At 45.4% G+C, this 22,724-nt stretch overlaps 2 protein-coding genes across 2 annotated transcripts; both read left to right on the plus strand.

Annotated features, from left to right (window-relative positions):
* The first annotated feature begins 11,220 nt into the window (after positions 1–11,220).
* LOC140189191 (histone H4) lies at positions 11,221–11,532 on the plus strand. Its single transcript, XM_072245883.1, has one exon. It carries the CDS (start codon positions 11,221–11,223, stop codon positions 11,530–11,532), a length of 312 nt encoding a protein of 103 aa, XP_072101984.1.
* A 4,656-nt stretch (positions 11,533–16,188) lies between these two features.
* Positions 16,189–16,563, plus strand: LOC140189192 (histone H2B-like). The gene has a single exon (XM_072245885.1). It carries the CDS (start codon positions 16,189–16,191, stop codon positions 16,561–16,563), a length of 375 nt encoding a protein of 124 aa, XP_072101986.1.
* The last annotated feature ends 6,161 nt before the right edge of the window (positions 16,564–22,724 follow it).

A 22,724-nucleotide genomic window follows, 5' to 3' on the forward strand; every position in this document is an offset into this window, starting at 1 on the left:
TGTGTGTGGATTGCATGAGATCCTCGGGTATGCTGATGCTGAGGAACTTAAAACTGTTTACCGTCTGAACCCCAGATCCACTGATGTCCATAGGGGTTAGCCCGTCTCCATTAATCCGCACAGATTGTGGTCTCCCGGTTAGGAAGTCGAGGATCGAGTTGCAGAGAGACCAGGTTCTGCAGCTTATTAATCAGGACTGTGGGATTGATGATATTAAACACTGAGCTATAGTCAGTGAAAATATCCTGACACAGACTGTGTAGATGCACTACCCCTTGGTATGGAAATTATTCCTGATCTTCGTTCTAACAGGATGTCCTAGTATTCTGAGGCTGTGCCCTGTGATCCCAGACTGCCCCGCTGTCGGAAACATCCTCCCCACTCCATTGTAGGTCTTTCTATTTTTGATAGGTTTCAATGAGATTCCCTCATTCTTCTAAAGTCTAGCAAGTACAGGCCGAGAGCCAGCAAACAATCCTCGTGCATGAACCCTTTTATTGCCAGGATCATTCTTGTGAACCTCCTCTGGACCCTCTCCTATGTGAACACGTACCTTTTTAGAGAAGGGGCCCAAAACAGTTCACAATACCAAGTGTGATCGGACCAATGCCTTATAAACTCTGAGCATTACATCCTTGCTTTTGTGTTGTAGTCTTCTTGAAATGAATGCTGACGTTGCATTTGATTTCCTTACCACCAAATCAACTGGCAAGTTTATCAATAGGAAATCCTGCACATCGGAGACGTGCCTGACCCCAGTACCCAGGAGGCGACACCCCGCTGTGGCATCTCTCTTGCTGCCACAGAATCTCCTGCACATCGCCTGTACTGTGAGTCTGCTGTCATCACTGCTGTGATTGACCTTTCCTCCCGTGGAGCATCGGACCAGGGTGTCAGTATCACTGACATGACGGGCTGCTGTTCTCTGGTTTGTCATCCTCCCAGGGGTATCCAAAGGAGTGTACTTGTTGCTGAGGGTCACAGCCACAGGGAGACATGCACTGTCTGTCTCTTCCCCTTTCCAGTCGTGGCAGTCACCAAACTATTTGCAGCCTGACCTCAGGTTTGACCAACCCACTGAATCTCTGGTCTCAGCATCCTGGAAACTCTGGGTCTGTCCATCTCCAGCACCATTCCCACTTCTAGTGGTCACCCTCGTGCATTAATCCTTTTATTGCCAGGATCATTTGTGGCACCTTGTCAAAGAAAGCCTTTTGAAAGTCCAAATATATGACATCAGTGCATCCCCTTTATCCATCCTGCGTGCAATCTCCTCAAACTCTGCCAACAGGTTCATCAGGCAAGACTTTCCCTTAAGGAAACCGTGCTGACTTTGTCCTTTCTTGTCCTGTGTTTCCAATACTTCTTAATAATTGACTCCAGTTCTTCCCAACCACTGAGGTCAGGCTAACTGGTCTATAATTCCCTTTCTGCTGCCTTGCTTTGTTATATGCCTTCCCTTTTGGTTTTACATTAGCTTTGATTTCCTTGTCAGCCATGGTTGTACTATTTTGCCATTTGAGTATTTATTTGTTTTTAGAATACATTCATCCTGCACCTCCCTCATTCTCCCCAGAAACTGTTGCTGCTCTACTGCCATCCCTGCCAGCATCTCCTTCCAATTTACTTTAGCCAACTCTTGTCTCATACCACTGTAACTACCTTAACTCCAATGAAACACTGATATGTCAGACTGTACTTTCTCCCTATCCAATTTCAGGTTGAACTCAATGATACTGAGATCACTGCCTCCTAAGGATTCTTTTACCTTAAGCTCCCTAATCACCTCCAGTTTATTCAATAACACATAATCCAGTATAGCTGATCTCCTAGTACACTCAATGACAAACTGCTCCAAAAAGCCATCTGTTCAGCATTCAGCAAACTCACGCTCTTGAGATCTATTTCCAACCTGATTTTCCCAATCGACCTGCATGTTAAAATCTCCCCTGACTCCCATGAAATCTTGAATAACATTCCCCTTTTGATATGTCTTTTCTATTTCCTGTTGTAATCTGTGGCCCACATCCCAGCAACTGTTGGAAGGCCTGTATATAGCTACCATCAGCGTCTTTTACCCTTGCAGTTTTTTAACTCAATTCACAAGCATTCAACATCTTCCAATCTTATGTCACATCTTTCTACTGATTTGTTACCATTCTTTATCAGCAGAGCCATGCCATCCCCATTGCCCACCTTCCTGTCCCTCTGATACGTGTAACCTTGGGCACTTAGCTCCCAACTACAAACATTCTTCAGCCGTGATTCAGTGATGGTCATGACAATCCGTAATAGGGCAATAAGATTATCCACCTTATTTCTTATACTCCGTGTATTGAGATAGAACAGTTTGCGTACTGTATTTGCTACCCTTATTAATTCTGCATCCCTCAGGCACTGATACTCACCCTGCTGGCTGCAGTTATGTCCTATCATCTGCCTGCCCTTCCTGACAGTGTGACTGCATGCGATCTTTGCTTTCTTTACCATCTGTCCTATCCTGAGTCTTTACACACCTGTTCCCACACCCCTCCCAAATTAGTTTCAACCCTCCCCAACTGCTCTAACAAACCAGCAGTATGCCCACAAGAAAACTAATCTCAGGGTTGTATATGATGACAGAAATGTATTTTGATAGTACATTTACTTTCAGCTTTGAACTTCATAGTAGAGAGCTGTGTGTTGTACTGGTCTGTGTCCTCACTGGCTGGTGCTGTGCTCTGGCAACTCAGTGTGCTTGGTATACAGTGTCAGTATTTTGACAGAAGTGTGTCCTTATTACACAATTGATCTTGTCCATCCTGGAGCTTGGAAGATTCACTGGCGACCAGAATGATCTTTTCAGACTATTATTGGGCAGAGAATCATTCTGTGATCGTCAAGACTATTTGACCCATCAAGTTAATACCAACTCCTGCTACAACATTTCCACAGTCCCATTCCCCACTCTGTCCCCACAGCTCTGCAGGTCATTTCCCCTGAAAGACCTGTCTAATTCCTCTTTAAACACTGGTTGTTCCTGCCACCACTCTGCTGAGTCCCATATTTCCCAAAGTGAAGTCAAGAATGTCCCCCTCCCTGGTGGACCACATATTGTTTCAGGAAACCTTCCTGAACACAAATAATGCCCCATCCAAGCCTCAGGGTGTAACGGAGTCCCAGTTACTCTGAGGAGATATTCACTCACCAAATCTACTCTGTAGTTTTTGCATCATCGCATAACCTGCTAACATATCTGCTTCTGTCTCTTACTGGCTATTGGGAGGCCTGCAGTATAATCCCATCATGGTGATTGCACCTTTCTTATTCCTGATTTCTACCCACATTGTCTTACTGGATGAGCCTCTGGGATGACCTTGACCTTGTGACATTCTGCCTGATCAGCAGTACAGAGCCCCAACCTCATTCACCTCCCTCTGGACTGTCTGAATCATCTGAATCCTGGAATGTTTATCTGTCAGTGCTGCCCTTCTCTCAGCCAGATCTCTGTAATGGCTGAGTCACCATGCCATGTACTAATCCAGGCTCTAAGTACGTCTGCCGTAACCGTTCTACACTGCACTGACAAACACACTTCAGGCCCTCAGTGCCACTGTGCTCAGTAACTTGGCCTAACTTCACAGTGGTGTACTGAGCCAATGGCACCAACACGGGTGATGCCATCTGACTCAATAAACTGATTGGAAAGGCTGGCTCTGTTATAGGAGAGAAACTGGACACACTGGGGGCCGTGGTAAAACAAAGGACCCTACGGAAAATCCTGGCAATCCTGGACAATGTTTCTCACCCTCTGCATGCCACCTTGGCTGAACAGAGGAGCACCTTCTGTAACAGAATAAGACAACTCTGCTGCTCCAAGGAGCGCTGTATGAAGTCATTCTTACACTGGGCCATCAGGGTCAATAATGAGTCAACCTATAGCCAGGGAAGTGATGCCCCCCCCCCCCACCCCCATGTTAGACTGTTGGAGGTAACTGACTTTTTATTCTTTCTCTTGCTTCTCTTCTGATATTTGTATATCTGTGCACTTGTAATGCTGCTGAGACACTGTAATTTATCCACTTGGACTTACTTCCTGTGTTAATCCACATCCGTCAATGCCAGTTACTGACCTCTTACTCTTCCCATCACCTGTCCTGAAGGAGAGCCCAATGATCCATGTAACTAAAACCCTCCGTCCTGCACCAGCTCGTGAGCCACACATATAACTGTACCACACTTTTATTTCTTCCCTCGCTAGCAGGTGGCACTGGGGTTTCCACCACTGCCGCCCCCCCCCTCCCCCGACCACAGAGTTTCCACTTTACTTTTTCCCCAACTCCCTGAGCTCTCCTTGCAGGACTTGGTCTCTTTTGTTAGAGCCAATATGGACCACAACCTCTGGCTGCTCACCCTGCCCTTTCAGAATGGCCTGTACTTGTTCAGTTCCATCCTTGGCCCTGGTACCAGGGAGGTAATGCACCATCCTGCAGTCTCTCTCCTTGCCACAGATACACTTGTCTGTGACCCCGGCTAAAGACTCCCCTGTCACTGAGGCTCACCGAGAACACAGAACAGTACAGCACAGGAACAGACCCTTCTTCCCATGATGTCTGTGCTGAACACGATGCCAAATGAAACTAAGTCTCTTCTGCCTGCTTATAATTCATGTGCTTCAATTCTCTGAATATTCATGTGGTTATCTAAAACCCTGTTAAATGTCATTATCATATCTGCTTCCACCACTCCCCATGGCAGCCCATACCCGGCCCTCACCACTCTCTGTACAGAAACAGAAATCTTACCTGTCCTAATGTCCACCTTTAAATTCTCACCCTGGCATTTTAAAGCTGCGCCTTCTCATATTTGATATTTCTACCCTGGCAAAATGCTCTTGCCTGTTTACCTTGTTTACACCTCTCATAGTTCTATAATCTTCTGTCAGGTCTCCCCTCAGTCTCCTTCACTCCAGGGAAAACAGTCCCAGTCAGTCTGATCTTTCCTTGTAACTCAAGCCCCCAGTCCAGGTAACATTCCTGTGAATCGTTTCTGCACCTTTCCAGTTTAATCACATCCTTCCTCTCATGTGACCAGAACTGCACAGGGTACTCCTGGTGTGGTGTCATTATTGATTTGTACAACTGTAATGTGATGTCCCAACTCCTCTCAGAGCCTTTGCCGATGAAGACAAGCATGTTGTGCTCCTTCTTCACCACCTTGTCTGCCTGTGTTGCCACTTTCAGGGAGTACGGTACCTGTGCCCCAGGTTTCTCTTTCATCAACACTCCTCAGGACCCTCCATTCACTGGGTATGTCCTGACCTGCTTTAACTTCCCAAAATCCATCATTGTGCACTTGTCTGTCACAGTAACAACACTTCTCTGTTTCTCTGCACCAACACCCCGTCAGTAAATGTCAATGGACCATTCAGCTCTGAACCTTGGTCATATATGGTTTTATGAACCACTCACTGCTCCCGTCTCTATTTTGTTGTGTAGTTCAGCACCTCGACCCCTCTCTATTTCTCTCATTTATAATTTATCTCCACATAAATAATAGTTTGACTTTTGATTCCTTCTACCATTCTACATGCCTTCACACTTCACCACATTAAACTCCGTTTACCATGTATTCTGCTCGCCAGCTTCCCATGTCCCACTGAAGAGATGAAATGTCCAATCACAACATGTCCCCCACCACATTCCCTGTCATTGCCACCGTGGATTCCTCACTCTCTGCCGCTCCTCCCGGTCATTAATATCAATAATAGATCATTGACAATCCAGAACTGGTCACTGGGACACTCCACTAGTAATATCATCCCAGTCTGAAACAGACCTGTTATTCTGTCTCAGTATGATGACCAGTCTTCAGTCAGTATTAACACACTTCCTTCCCAGTACTGAGCTCTGGTCTTGTGCACCAGCCTTACTTGTGGCACCTTGGCAAATGGCTCCCGAAAATCCAAAAACACCACTTCTCCAACTTCCCCTGTAAAGTCTCAAATCTCTGGTGTGTTTGTCAAACATGACTGAACATTCAACAACCCAGGTTACAGGGTCCAAGACCAGGTTCCAGATGGACAAGGTGGTGAAGAGGCTTTTGGAACACTGACCTTCACTCAGGGCCCCGAATATAGAAGCTGGGATGAGATGTTGCAGTTGTACAACACATTGGTTTGGCCACATTTTGCAAATAGTGTTTAGTTTTTGTGACCCTGCTGTATGACAGACACCGTTCAGCTGGAAAGAGCACAGAGGAGATTTATGGGGACGTTACTGGATCTCAAAGGATTTGTGGAAAGGTGTTTTGGATAATTTTCCCTGTAATGTTGGAGAATGAGTGCTGATATTGCAGAGGTGTATAAAATCATGAGGGACCTGGAGGCTGGAAATGGAATGAGCTGCTAGGGGGAATGGTTGAGTCAGGTACATTAAAAAGGCACTTGGACAGATAGATGGAAAGGAAAGGTTTTGAAGTGTCTGAGCCAAATGCAGAGTAATGAGACAAGGAGGAGGATAACCTTCTTCAGAATGTGGTGGTGAGGGGGTTACAGACCACAAGCTCAGATGGGAACTTTGGTCATCGTGGAATCTGTGTGAACCTGACTGTAGACATTGAACTTTTCCAAATGATTTGTTATTTCTTGATAGATTATCAACTCCAGTACCTGAAGTGAAGTTAACAGGACTACAGTTACCTGCTTTTTATCTTCCACCCTTCTTCAGCAATGGTTTTCAACTCCACTGGGACCTTTCTGTAACAGTGAGTTTTGACAAACTTTAATGTCTCTACTTTCTCTACAGACTTCCTGTGAAACCCTCCAGTGCAGGTCGTTGGGACCTGGTAAAGTTTGCTTTTAGTCCCATTAGTTTCTCCCTTGTGATGCCAATTGTTACACATTATGGCACAATGTTGAAATGTCACCGTTAGATATCTGTGGGATGTTTGCTGTGTCCCACTGTGAGCACTAATGCAAATTACTGAGTTAACTTCTCTGCGTGTTCCTTGTTACTTTTAGCTTTTCACTGGTTCCTAGAAAATCTCTGATTCTCTTGTGCACCACCAGCGCCTCCTTATATGTTCTTTGATTTAATATTTCCTTGAATGCCTTTGACCACACCCCAGGATCTTGAGGCCACTCCCACCAATGTTGTCTTTCCCTCCCCCTTTCACCATCATTGTCCCTACATATAAAGTTCCTATGAAAATTTACAGCATTGAATCTCAGTGGATTGAATTTGGCTTTTTTTTGAAACCAATCAATGGAAAAATACTCTTTTGTGTCAAAGGGAAAACAAATCTCTACAAAATGCTCTCAACTAATTACAAATCTAAAACACAAAATAATTGTCTGTTTAATTATTCACCCCCTTTAATATGACACACCAAATCATCATTGGTGCAGCCAATTAGTTTTTGAAGTTACATGATCAGTTAAATGGAGATCACCGTGTGCAGTCAAGGTGTTTCAATTGATTGTAGTAATAGTACACCTGTAAGTGGAAGGTCGAACTGCTGGTGAGTCAGTATCCTGGGGAAACTACACCGTGAAGACAAATCAACACTCCAAGCTGCTCTGCAAACAGGTAATTGACAAACACAAGCCAGGAGATGGATACAAGAACATTTCCAAGTCACTGAATGCCCTTGGAGTACAGTTAAGTCACTCATCCAGAAGTGGGAAGAATATGGCACAGCTGTAAATCTGCCAAGAGCAGGCTATCCTCAAAAACTGAATGGCCATGCAAGAAGGGGCCAGTGGGGGAGGCCACCAAGAGACCTATGATAACTCTAGAGGAGTTACAAGCTTCAGTGGTGGGAGAGATTGTGCATACATCAACTGTTGCCCGGGTGTTTCACCAGTCGCAGCTTTACGGGAGAGTGGCAGAGAAAAAGCCAGTGTTGAAAAATGCTCTCATGAAATCTTGCCTGGAGTTTGCCAGAATTGTGGGGGACTCTGAAGTTAGTTGGAAGAAGATTCTATGGTCTGATGAAAACAAAATTGAATTTCTTGACCATCACAAACACTAAGTTTGGAGTAAGCTAAACACCGCACAACATCAAAAACACACCATCCCTACCGTGAAGTATGGTGGAGGCTGCATCATCCTGTGGGTATGCTTCACTGCAGCAGGCCCTGAAAGGCACATAAAGGTAGAGGGTAAAATGAATGCAGCAAAATACAGGGAAATCCTGGAGGAAAACCTAATTCAGTCTTCAAGAGAACTGCGACTTAGAGGAGAAAATTAATTTACCAGCAAGACAATGACCGCAAGCATAAAACCAAAGCTGCACAGGAATGCCTTAAAACAACAAAGTTAATGTCCTGGAGTGGCTTTGTGAGAGTCCAGACCTCAATCCAATTGAGAATTTGTGGCTGGACTTGAAAAGATCTGTTCACTCACCAACCCATGCATTCTGACAGAGCTTCAGCAGTTTTGTAAAGGAGAATGAGGAAAATTGCAGTGTTCAGATGTGCAAAGCTGATAGACACCGATCCATCCACACAGACTCAACTGTAAACACTGTCAAAGGTGCATCAACTAATTACGGATTTGAAGGAGGTAAATACTAAGGCAATGAATTATTTTGTTTCATATTTACAATTAATTTAGATCTGTTTTCACTGTGACACCGTGGAGTCTTTTCTGTTGATCAGTGTCAAAAAAGCCAAATTAAATCCATTGCAAAACAATAAAACCTAAAAACTTCAAAGGAGACTGAACATTTTTTATAGGCACTGTATCCACTCCTTCAGCAGCACGTTATCAACAAATCCACCCTGCTCCTTTCCATTTTGCCGATTCTGTGTGGAACATTGAATACAGTGGAATGTCGAATTCCCAGTCCCAGTCTCTGTAATAGCTGTTAGATCAAACATATTCATCAGTACACAATATGGAACAGATGACAACCTGCCCTTCGTCCCACAATATCTGCGCCAATCATAATAATGAACAGACTTTATAAAGTACTGGGGAAGTCTGACTGGAGTATTGTGAGCAGTTTTGGGCCATTGATCTTAGGAAGGATGAGCTGAAACTCGATGGGTTTCAAAGGATGTTCTCCAGATTGATTGCAGGATGAAACAGCTTGTCATATGAAGAGCGTTTGATGGCTCTGGGACTGTATTCACTGGAACTTTTGAACAATGAGGGGTGGCCCAATTGAAACCTATCGAATGGTGAAAGGCAGTGATAAAGTGGATGTGCAGAGGATCGGAGTGACTAATATCAGGACACAGCCTCAGAACAGAGGATTGTCCTTGTAGAATGTGGAGATGAGGAATTTCTTTAGCCAGAGTGTGGTGAATCTGTGGAATTCATTGCCACAGGGAGCTGTTAAGCCAGGACTTTATGTATATTTAAGGCGGAGGTTGATAGATTCTTGATTGGTCAGAGTATGAAGGGATACAGGGGAAAGTCAGGAGACTGGGGCTGAGAGGAAAAATGGATCAGCCACAATGAAATGTTGGAGTGGAGTTGATGGGCCAAATGGTTGAATTCTGCTCCTATATCTTAGTCTGTGTCACTTCCTCAAACCTCAATCAATGTTATCAAGCGTGATCTGCCCACACAAAACCATGTTGATTGTCCCTAAGCAGGCCATGCCTTTCTGAATGTGCATAAATCCTGTGCCTCAGTATCCTCCCCAGTAGCTTCTCTACCACTGAAATGAGGCCTATAGATTCCTGGATTCTTGTTATTTCCCTTCTTGATCAAAGCTGCAACATTTCCGACACTCCAGTCCTGTGGGACCTCACATGTTGTGATCGAGGACACACAGATCCTTGTCAAATCCCCAGCAATCTGCTCACTTGCTTCCTTCACTGTTGCAGGATATTTGCCTTCAGGCCCTGGAGTCTTATCCATCTTATTGCTTTTCAGACGTCCCAGCACAACCTGCTCCTTAATCTCAAAATGTCTCTGCACATTCGCATGCCTCATTCTGTTTTCATTGCCATTCAATTCCTTCACTTCAGTAAATACTGACACAACATACTCATTTAGTACCTCAGCCACTTGATCTGACTTCAACCACATCATTCCTCCTTTAATCTTGAGTCGACATTTCTATTCTCTGGTTATCCTCGTCTTATTAATACAAATCACAAGGCCTTGGGATCATCTTTGGTCCTACATTACAAGGACAGTTTGTGGCCCCTTTTGGCCTTTCCTATCACCTGCTTTAGCATTTCCCTGCTACCTTTATATTCCAAAGGTACCCAGTCTGACTTTAGCTTCACAAACTTTCCATAACCTTTTGACTAAATTTAGGATCTCTCTGCTTGTCTAAAGATCCCTTACTTACCATCCTTCTCCTCACTCCTCACCGGAACATGCTGATCCTGAACTCAGAGTTGCTGGTCTTTAAACAACTCCCACACATCAGATGTGGACTTGTCTGACAGTGGCTGCTCCCAATCAATGTCCCTTGGCTCCTGTCTTCCTCCGTCCTGACTTGTCCTCCTGCAAATTAGTACCTTCATACAAGATCTACTTTTATTTTTACTTGTAACTAAGAAAAAAGAAACTTGTGATCACTGTTCCCAAAATGTTCGCTGACTCTCAACTGTCACCTGGCCTGGCTCATTCCCAACTGTTCTCACCTCTGGTTGGGCCCTGTACATAATGTTTCAAACACTCAGATTCACTGAAGAAATCTGGCGCATTTTAGAATTAAGCAAGTTCCAGTCAATTCTAGAGAAGATAATGTCCCCCCACTGGTTGTTGCGGGGCCAATACAAACACCCCAACAGTGTAACTGCAGATTGCCTCTGTTTGCTGTGACATTCCCAGTGAGGTAACCTCTGCATTTTTAACCCCCCACTCACATGTAAAACAATGAAACCCAGGAATGTTGAGCTGCCAGCCCTGTCCGTCCGATAACATAGTACTCCTAGTGTTGAAATAAACTCATTTCAGCCCATCAGTCCCACCATGTTTATTAGCCTGACATTGGCTCTCGTTCTTTTCAGACTGTGTGTGAGGGAGTTTTGTTTTTCGCTGGAGCGCTTTGTGTCGGATGAATCGTTGGAAATTGGCGGTTGTGGTAAAGTGAAGGTGGAGCTGGACGATGAGAGGCCGCTCTCGGCTCTGTCCGTCACTCTGACTCTGTCTCCTCCCCTCCCCGCCTCTGTCTCTCTGCGCGTTTCTCGGGCAGGTCGGGGCGCTGTGTATAAAAGGAGACAGCAGCAGGCAGTTTGTCAGTGAGCAGCGACCTGAGTGAAGCAGCATCATGTCTGGCAGAGGGAAAGGAGGCAAAGGACTGGGCAAAGGCGGAGCCAAGCGGCACCGTAAAGTGCTCCGTGATAACATCCAGGGCATCACCAAACCGGCCATCCGCCGTCTGGCTCGCCGTGGTGGCGTCAAGCGGATCTCGGGTCTGATCTACGAGGAGACCCGCGGGGTGCTGAAGGTTTTCCTGGAGAATGTGATCCGGGATGCGGTCACCTACACTGAACACGCCAAGCGCAAGACGGTGACTGCCATGGATGTGGTGTACGCTCTGAAACGCCAGGGCCGCACTCTCTATGGCTTCGGCGGCTGAAAATCTCCCACTTCCTCCCGTGCACAAAACAAAGGCTCTTCTAAGAGCCACCCACCGCCTCACAGACGGAGCCATATCCACAGACTTTTAATTGTTTGTATCGATACATTCAGCTGAGTTACATTTGAAACAGATGAATCGATTCCGCTTGAAATATTCCTGCGAATCTGCCTTTCCAGTCCGTGATAGAACCTCTGAACGCGTTAAGATCGATCTTCATCCTTTTATCCGTCTCGGATAGAAATCAGTTCACTCGTTTAGAGAAACGATTCCGTAATTATGCATTTAAATCTTAACTCAGGGGATTAGATATTAAATGAAACTGAGATTGTATAATACGTGATAAAACTAACGGTAAATAATTTTTAAAAAAGTCTTCCATCACCGTTGCTGGGTGCTCTGAAATTGGCGGGCAATTTGAAATTGATCCTGCGCCAATCACACTGTATTCTGATCCGATGAAGTCCGATCGCCAGTAAATTCCTAGAACTCCTTCTGTACGTGGTGTGTGAGGGAGTTTTTTCTATCTCTCTGGAGCTCTGTGTTTCGGACAAACGGTTGGAAATTGCCGGGTGTATTAAAGTGAAGACGGACCTGGACGATGAGAGGCCGCTCTCGGCTCTGTCCGTCACTCTGACTCTGTCTCCTCCCCTCCCCGCCTCTGTCTCTCTGCGCGTTTCTCGGGCAGGAGTGGTGGCAGAGGACTGGAGGATGGGTCATGTTATCCAGTAACTTTGAATCGATGGAAGAGTAAACACAAGACATTTCTGCAGATGCTGATGGAGGGTCTCGGCCTAAAATGTTGGCTGTTTCCAGTTTCTCATAGATGCTGCCTGGCCTGCTGAGTTCCTCCAGCACTGCGCGTGTATCGCTGCGAGGAAAAGCCCGGGAGCTGAGTCAGGGCTACTGCTGCTGTCCATTTATTAAAGACTTGGCTGATAACGTCACTGCCCGGCTCAGCAAATTTATCGATGTCACTAAAGTTGGTGATATGGTGGAGTGTGAAAAATGTAACTAACATTACAACAGGACGGTGATCAATGAGGTCACTGATTTGAGGAATGACAGATAAATGTGAGATGTTCCATTGTCATTGACGAATCAGGGCAGAACTACCGTGGGGAATGGTCTGTCCCTGGGAGTGCTGTAAAACAGAGATATCAGGGTGCAGATATCGAATTCCTTCAGAGTGTAAACACAGGTAGGCAGGACGGTGAAGAGGCTGTTCGCCACACTCGCATTCATCGGGTAGAGTATCGGGCACTGGACTGTGACGTCACGTTACAGCTCTACCAGCCTCGGAGAAACTACTCTCGGAGCACGGAGTACAGTTATAGTTGCCCTGGGATCAGAGGGTGCATTAAACTGGAGAGGGTGCAAAAGGGATTTAACAGGAGGCTGGATAGGCCAGGACCAGAGTGTATGTGATATTAGAGAGGTGAGAAAATAATGGCAGTCATTGATACAGTCAATAGTGAATCTGTTATCTCCAGGGTTATAGAGTTGGAAGCGAGAGATTGCAGATATAAAGTGAGAGAGGAAAGATTTAAATGGGACCCTGAGGATCAGGTTTTATACACAGAATGTGCTGTTTACATGGACCAAACTACCCCAAGTGGTGGTATAGGTCAGCACAGTTGCAATATCTCTTGGACTGTGGAGAGGGAAGTTTCACAGGGACATGGGCCAAATGCAGGCAACTGACAATGGTTTTGTTTGGCCACTTGGTCAGCATGGATGTGTTGGGCTGAAGGGCCTGTTTCTGTGCTGCATGACTCAGTGACTACATCTGTGCTGTGGCAGAGCAGGAGGGACAGTGTCAGTAGTGAGAAGGTTTGGGGGATGTAGACAGGAGAGTGAATGGTTGAGAATGTGGCAGATGGAAATGAGTGTGGGGAAATGTGAGATCACCCAACCTCAGGAACAAACTATAAGAGTCATTTCCACACAGGGATGTTCAGAGGGACCTGGGCATCCTTGTAAACAAATCACTTGAGTTTACATGCAGATACAACAAGTAATGAGAGGGGCAAACAGTATTTTGTCCTGTGGTCCAGGAGGAGTGGAGAAGAGGGTACAGGTGTCTCACTGGGATTATATAGGGGCCCTGGTGAGAGCACACCTTGAGTATCGTGTCCAGGTTTAGTCACACTTCTTCAGGAAGGATATCCCTGCAATAGAGGGAGTGCAGTGACTGTTCTCCACACTGACTGGGCTGGTTCCGGGGATGGAAGGTTGGTTATATGAGAGGAGAGTGAGTGGGCTGGGTCTGTATTCCCTGCCGTTCATGAGAAAACAAGGAAATCTGTTAGATTCTTTCAGGATGTGACAGGCAGTCAGCAGGGAGAATCTTTCCGCTGAATGAGAACTCCACAACTGAGGAAAATACCCTCAGAATGAGGCATAAATCACAAACATGAGATAATCTGCTGATGCTGGGAATCAAACACAACACACACAGGATGCTGGAGGAACTCAGCAGGACAGGCAGACCCTAAGGAAAAGAGTAAACAGTCGACACTTCGGGCCGAGACCCTTCATCAGATCTCAGCGTGAATGTTCTCAGCCCGAAGCATTGGCTCGTTACTCTTTTTTCCATAGATGCTGCCTGGCCTGCTGACTTCCTCCAGCATTTTGTGTCCGTTGCTCAGAATGAGATGACAAGCATTCAGGATGGAAATGAGATATTTCGTTAATCAAAGAACAAAGCATCTCAGTATTCCTTATATAAGTAATGTGGAGCCTCAGTTGCTGGGTTGAGTCAAAGCTGAGATCAACAGTCTCTGGGAGAGATTTAGTCACTAAGTGAGTCCATAAGACCATAAGATATAGGAGCAGAATTTGGCCATTTTGCCTGTCGAGCCTTCTCTGGCATTTCATCATCACTGATCAATTTTTCCTCTGAGAGGCAGTCTCCTGCCTTCCATTGTATCCCTTCATGCCCTGACCAATCAAGAATCTATCAATCTCTACCTCTACGCAGTGATTTGGCCTCCACAGCTGCCTGTAGCAAAAAAATTCACAGATTCACCACTCTGGCTGAAGAAATTCCTCCTCATTTCCATTCTAAAAGGATGCCCCTCTATTTTGAATTTGTGTGGTCCGGTTTTAGACACTCCCACCACAGGAAAAATCCTCTCCACATCCACTCAATCAAACCCTTTCACTATTTGATAGGTTTGACTTCTTTCTTCGAAGTTCCAGTCAATAGAGGCTCAGAGCCATAAAACTCTCTTCATTAGACAAACCATATAACCCTGAGTAAAATTCTCCATTTGTGACGTCATGTCAAAACAAAAAATTCTGGATTTCAGAGATGTTTGCATTTTGGAATTATGGATCAATCTGCACAACCTTAATCACTAACTTGTACTGCAGTGAACACTGTTAATTTAACCCATGCAATCCCAGGCATACAGATGCAAAATAAAGACAATTCTAAATTGAAAGTAGGAAAGTTGAACCTTACTTGGAGGTAAAGCCTGATTACTAGGCCTCAGAACATTCTACTCCCCAAATGGTCAAAATAAAGCCAAGTAACAAGGTTTAAAATACCCACAACATGCAGAGTTACATGCCTCTCATTATCTTGATCCATGGGATAAACACAAGCGGACTGATTAACCCTGGCTGGGTCGCCTGGGTGAGGATGTCTCATGATTAAAGACCCAAAACACCCAATGACCCCAGGTTGCATTACTGACGATGTGTCCCTTTGCAACACCCGGTTCATTAAGCCAAGTGGTGTCAGGCCACGTTAATGAAGGGAATGGGCCAGATTAAAGTGACTCCACTACACTACCCTATCCACCACAGGCCCACCTATCTCACCATACTAAACTCCACAGCATTATATCTCCCAGCCCCACATATACATCCACCAGCCCTACCCTCAAACCTAATCCTAAAGTCCAAGGGGGTACACACCCCCACAAACCCGACGACCAGTGTAAGGAGAAGGAAGATGCGATAAAGGCAAGTGTTGGACCTGGTTAATGAAGGCATGGACCAGATCAAAGTGGCAGCGTTGTGTGACACTGAATCCAGAGTGACGAGATGAAGAAGCACAAGAGGGATGATTCTCCCACTGCCCGCATAATCTGTTTGTTAGTTTGATTTTGTTCTGATAGTCTTCTATCTCTTTGAATATTTTGGTATAATTCATATTTAATTTCAGTGTTTCTTGTCAATGTTGTGTCTCTGAGGCAATATGTCTGTGATGCTGCTACAAAGACTTTGTTCCTTTCACCTGTGCATAAATAAACTCGATTTAAACTTTACACTGAAATGTCCACATCTCTCCTTCACTCTCCTGCAGCCCTATGTCATGAACTAAATGGCCTAGTGTTTAATTTTACAATATTTCATCTGATTTTATTTAATTCTGCTTTTGAAATTTGCCTTTTCAATCTCAGCCCGCAGCCCGGCCTGTCTCTGCCCTTCAGTACTTCCTCCCGCATTAAACTATAGCGGTAAACCCCGCCCATTGGCGCCGCTTCCCATCCCCCAGCGTTCCGATTGGTGATTCATTTCTCCAAACAGCCAATGGAAATGCTCAGCATTCCCATCCTCATTAACATACCGCTTTGGCGCTGCCTATTTAATCCGCGCTCCGAAAAGCTTCTGCTTATTATTGTGTTTGAACCCGACGAGGAAATGCCGGATCCAGCGAAACCCGCTCCCAAGAAGGGCGCCAAGAAAGCTTTGTCCAAACCAGCGAGCAAGTCTGGCAAGAAGCGCAAGAGATCGAAGAAGGAGACTTACGCCATCTACATCTACAAAGTGATGAAGCAGGTTCACCCCGACAGCGGCATCTCTTCCAAGGCCATGAGCATCATGAATTCATTCGTCAACGATATTTTCGAGCGCATCGCGGGCGAAGCTTCCCGCCTGGCCCATTACAACAAGCGGTCCACCATCAGCTCCCGGGAGATCCAGACCGCCGTGCGGCTGCTGCTACCTGGGGAGCTGGCCAAGCACGCCGTGTCCGAAGGGACAAAGGCGGTGACCAAGTACACCAGCTCCAAGTGAAGACAAGTTCACTGACAAAACAAACCAGAAAATCAAAGGCTCTTTTAAAAGCCACTCACGGCTTCATTAAAAGAGTTATTTTTTGTTGATCTCATTTCAGAATCTTATCTCCGTTAATCAGAGCTTGCTGTCCACTGCTCAGTATAGTCTGATTTCTCTGTTATATCCCAGCCGACTGCACAGCACGGAATCGTTACGCACCCCTTCCCCGTCGTTTTCTCTCGTTCATCATATTTCCCTGAAGAGGACACTAATTGTTTCTGGTTTAATTGCCCTGGAGAATGCGGTTCCTTAAGCTTTGTCCCATTTTGGTTACTTCTCTTAACCCCATTCCAACGCGAGAGCTGAACACAGTCACGGTTCGTTCAGAGTATTTGTTAAAGCTCCACTTTCTGAAGGGCGACCCGTTCACAATGACCGACCGCGAACAGAAGTAGAGAATCTGTTTTATTCCAATCGTTTATCAATTGAAAGAAATCGGTGAACTAAGTTCCCAGACACCATCGCAGTATTAACTACACCCGGTTTAAATGTGTCGGGCTCCAGTAACGGGGGTAAAGGGTCGACTAACAAACCTGTTTAATTTCAACAGCAACGGCTTTTTTGGCGGTCTTTTGCAAATTTCAGTTTATTTCAGCGGTTAAACGGTTATTTTCCGCGCTTCTGCCGTTGCTGTCTCTTGATTGGTGAATAAAGCAGCTCTCTGATTAGAATACTTCATCTTTCCAATCAGATAAGGCACTGTTTCACCAATCATAAACGCCCCACGACTATCCTCCAGACTGTATAAGGAAGGGCGATAAGGCGTATTTCTAGAAGCCTGATTTTTAATGGTGAAGACTTGAAGTTTATTTCTGATTTATCAAATCTATCCGACGTTGTATGTATTGAGGGAACCTGGTTGTTACCGCATTTAAATTCTTTCTTCCAGGATTAAATTGTAATTAGGCGTGATAGATTAGTTGGTACAGGAAGTGGTGTTGCAAGTTTTATAAAGAAAGGGAGAGGGTATGGAGTTGGAGATGTAAATGAAATGTATGAGGCACTTGTAGAAATATTTGATTCAACAGGTAAGGACAGTAAAGTGGTATATTATAACCACTATGGAAAGCTTTCGATTGATTTGTTGGACAGTATATGTAGCTCTAGCTCACTAAGGGTTGTGTGGTGTGGGGGTTTTAATGCATACAGTTCACTGTGGGGTTGTTCTCAGAATGATGGCGATGGTTTGATTGTAGAAGAGTTTTAGACAGTTCACATCTTGTGTCTTACTGGTGGGACAGTTGTGAGATTTAATGTTCATAATAGTTCTGAAACTGCTGTAAATTTAACTTTAATTTCAAACATTCAGGCTGCAATGAGTGAGTGGGATGCCATGGGAGATGAAGCATTGGGGAGCGATCATTTTCCTGTATTTATAAGCTTGGGTTTGGATTTATGTAGGGGAAAGGAGGCCACTTTTAGGAAGTGGAACTTTGGTAAAGCAATTTGGGAGAAGTTTGAATGTTTTATGTGCTGAGCGTCTGTCTGGGCTGAATGGTGAGGATGATGTGGATTTCTGCAAAGAAACGCTGTCATGTTATTCATCAGATTGTGGTGGAAGAGATTCATAGTGCATTAATAGGAGAAAAGCTGGACAATGGGTGATGGAGGAGTGTACAGAGGCAATTATTGAGAGAAATAAGGCATTTCAGAAAGTTATGCATATCACTCTCTGCATGATCATATTAAGTGTAACAGGTCACGGACCATGGTGAGGAAAGTAATGAAGGTTGTGAAAAAGATTTACGCGAGGTCATATTGTGAAAGTATTGGAAGGACTATTAAACTTGGAGATGTTTGAGGAATGATTAAGACAATAGGGGTGTGGGATTCATAGGGTTCCCAGTATTGATTAAAGAAGGTAATACAATTGTTACTGAAATGGAGAGGGTTTAGTTACTGGCTCGGTCCTTTTCTGCAATTCATAATCAAAATAATGAAGAGACTAAACAATGTAGGGATAAGGTTTTAAGAGAATACCCCGACGTGTTGGAAATCAGCTGTAGCAGTGATAACGAAGTAGAATTTTCTTTGTGTGAGTTTAAGAAAGTTATTAATAGAACAGGTCAGGCAGCTCCGGGAAAGGATGGTACTGTCATGGTCCCTTCTGGCAATCCCCAACCTTGCTAGTTACCTCAGCAATTGGGCCTCAATTCCCTCATTGAATTTCCAATCATTCCCAGGTTCCACTAACTGCACACACCTGCTTTCCATCAGGAAATGCAGGATAAAGACACTGTGATCACAACAAGGAGCTGCCAATTCATTGGTCAACTCTCATGTGAGTAAATCTGATTCCTGAGGACTGTCAGTTCTAAGTTCTGCATCGTTTCCTGGATACACTACGTGACCCTTGTCTCTGTGTAAAGACTCTCCTGGATACCGGTTCCCCGTTCACGGTGGTGCTAACGCCTCACAACTCTGCCTCAGTGCCTGTGTCCTGCACTTGGGTTCATCCCCAACCACGTCTGTGCAACAGATACATGTTATTGCATGTTTAAACATATGGCCAGCAGCTCTCTTGAGATAATATTACATTTCTGAATCATAATTGGAATTCAGGCCATCTTCCATCCTCATGGAAAATGGCAATTGTAGCGTCTATTCTAAAACCTGGGAAACCCCTGTTGGATCCTTCTAGTTATAGACCAATATCACTGACGTCCCATTTGTGTAAACTTACGGAATGGATGGTGATAGTGTGGTTGAATTGTATTTTGGAAAAGGGAGGTGATGTGCTGTTGTTAACAGACTGGATTAATTTGAGGGGCAAGTGCTGGTTCCACGCCACATGTTTCAAAAGCAGTCAATGATTTTATGCAGAAAACTCCGCAGCTACTTGAACACAGCAAGCTTCCACAAACAGTGTACTCAATGGAGATGTCAATCCATGGCCTTGTATACTGTTGCAATGAGGCCACACTCAGGTAAGAGGAACAACACTTTGTATTCTGTCTGGGCAGCCTCCAATCTGATGCCATGAACATCGACTTCTTGATCTTCCAGTCATGCCTCCCCTCGCTCATCATTCCCAATCCCCCTTTCCCTCTCATTGCCTGTCCATTGCCTCCCTCTGGTGTTCCTCCCCACTTTTCTTTCATCCATGGCCTTCTGTTCTCTCCTGTCAGACTCCCCCTTCTCCAGCCCTGTATCTCTTTCACCAAACAACTTCCCAGCTCTTTACTTCATCCCTCCCCCTCCCAATTCCACCTGTCACTTTGTGTTTCTCTGTCCCCTCCCCACCTTTAAAATTTACTCCTCATTGTTTTTTCTCCAGTCCTGCTGAAGAACCTTGTCCCAAAACATCGGCTGTAGTTTTATCCACAGGTGCTGCCTGGCCTGCAGAGTTTCTCCAGCATGTTGTGTGTGTTTCTTGGATTTCCAGCATCTGCAGATTTTCTCCTGTTTATTACTCAATGTCAACAGGCACTTTGTGTGACAACTGTCAAAGTCCCACTCACTTTGAAATGCAGATATGAAACTCGAGGTTCAGCAGATGCTGGGAATAAACTGTAAACTAACACACACAAAGTACTGCGGGAACTCAGCAGGTCAGGCAGCAGCTAAACAGAGGAATAAACAGTCTAGATAGGATGAAGTGTCTTGGCCCATAATATCAACTATTTATTCCTCTGCATAGATGCTGCTGGGGCCACTGACTCCCTCCAGCACTTTGCAAACATAAACCTCTTTTTTTCAATCAGTTTCCAAATGTTGCTGAACTTTCATTTGCAGCCTCATCCTCCTGGTCTGATTCCCTTCTACTCCACGTAAACTTGAGCCTCCATCACATCTGGAGCCCCAAAGCCCTCATTTGTGCTGACCCCTCTTGTTTCTGCTCCACCATTCTGCTGTCGTACTTTAGAGGAGAGTGTTGTATTGCAATAGCCCGGCAATGTGAGGCACAGCCCTTCGAAATCAGTGAAAATGACAAAATAATGAATAGAGCAGGACAGGAAGATTTTAAGCACACAAGACTTCTTCCTTGGTCCAGAGCTGTGAGGGATGAGGAATATTTGGGACAAAACCCTCGTGAATTCATCTTCTGCAGTTTCCAGAAAGTTCGGGATTTAATTCAAAGTAAACCTGTTCATTCACAGACCGGTGAGCAGTTGCAAGCTGAATTTTATAGGGTGAGTGAGTGGTGAACAGCAGGGATGGGTTTGAAAGCTCTGCTGTGCAACAGGAATATGAGCAGGTACCAGATGAACTGAGTGGCCTGTCTACTGTACATTAGCTGTGTGACAGGCGGGAAGCACCTGAGACACAGGATCTGAAATAGAACTGATTAATTTGTCACAGATCCACAATATTAAACACCAGTGTTGTTTAAAACTAACATCAGCAGAACGAACCCTCCAATGCTCAGTGATCAGTTGCAATATCTGCAGAATCTGACATTAACAGTCTCACATGAACTTCCAACTAGATTCAGTCACCATGATGATTAAAATGTTCACATGGAGCTTATTTCAACTTCCTCCCTGCTGTGAAGTTGCCAGTGTTTCAGCAGGTGGGATGACTGCATAAACTTCCTTACCGACACAAGACCGAAGTGTGTCCTCTATGTATTATAAACTCACTGGAGCCTCACAGAGTGGGTCAACTGAATGAATCTCCTCCCACACTCGGAGCAGGTGTGAAGCTGTACTGAGAGACCGAGACAACAGAGCCAAGTACAGCTGCTCACCGGCGTGAACTGGCTGGTGTTGTAATAGCTCATGTCACTGAATAAATCCCGCCCCACACACGGAGCAGGTGAATGTCCTCTCCCCGTGTGAACTGGCTGGTGTTGTAATAGCTCATGTCACTGAATAAATCCCGCCCCACACACGGAGCAGGTGAATGTCCTCTTCCCGTGTGAACTGGCTGGTGTTGTAATAGCTCATGTGACTGAATAAATCCCGCCCCACACACGGAGCAGGTGAATGTCCTCTTCCCGTGTGAACTGGCTGGTGTTGTAATAGCTCATGTGACTGAATAAATCCCGCCCCACACACGGAGCATGTGAATGTCCTCTTCCCGTGTGAACTGGCTGGTGTTGTAATAGCTCATGTCACTGAATAAATCCCGCCCCACACACGGAGCAGGTGAATGTCCTCTCCCCGTGTGAACTGGCTGGTGTTGTAATAGCTCATGTGACTGAATCAATTCTGTCCCACACACGGAGCAGGTGAATGTCCTCTCCCCGTGTGAACTGCCTGGTATTGTAATAGCTCATGTCACTGAATCAATCCCGCCCCACACACAGAGCAGGTGAATGGCCTCTTCCCGTGTGAACTTGCTGGTGTTGTAAGAGGTCATGTGACTGAATCAATCCCGCCCCACACACAGAGCAGGTGAATGGCCTCTTCCCGTGTGAACTTGCTGGTGTTGTAAGAGGTCATGTGACTGAATAAATCCCGCCCCACACACGGAGCAGGTGAATGTCCTCTCCCTGTGTGAACTGGCTGGTGTTGTAATAGCTCATGTGACTGAATGAATCCTGTCCCACACACGGAGCAGGTGAATGTCCTCTCCCCGTGTGAACTGGCTGGTATTGTAATAGCTCATGTGACTGAATCAATCCCGCCCCACACACGGAGCAGGTGAATGTCCTCTCCCCGTGTGAACTGCCTGGTATTGTAATAGCCCATGTCACTGAATCAATCCCGCCCCATGCACAGAGCAGGTGAATGGCCTCTTCCCGTGTGAACTTGCTGGTGTTGTAAGAGGTCATGTGACTGAATCAATCCCGTCCCATGCACAGAGCGGGTGAATGGCCTCTCCCCGTGTGAACTGGCTGGTGTTGTAAGAGCTCATGTGACTGAATGAATCCTGTCCCACACACGGAGCAGGTGAATGGCCTCTTCCCGTGTGAACTTGCTGGTGTATCTGCGAGTGCAGTGGCCTGGTGAATCCCTTGCGGTGAATGTCAGCTCACCAGTATCAACACTGGCCATTTATCAGGTCAGATCATGGACATGTCCACATATTGGGGTTCTCCTTGCAAAGACTAGTGTGCTGTCTTCTCAACCATCTCATCCTTCACATTCAATGGTTGGTAGCATTCGAATGTTGGGGAACTGACAAACACGTGAGAACCGACACACTGTTGTGTTTGAGATTCTCAGACAGAA

This window comes from Mobula birostris, chromosome 28 (assembly GCF_030028105.1).
Source record: "Mobula birostris isolate sMobBir1 chromosome 28, sMobBir1.hap1, whole genome shotgun sequence".
Classification (NCBI taxonomy): Eukaryota; Metazoa; Chordata; class Chondrichthyes; order Myliobatiformes; family Myliobatidae; genus Mobula; species Mobula birostris.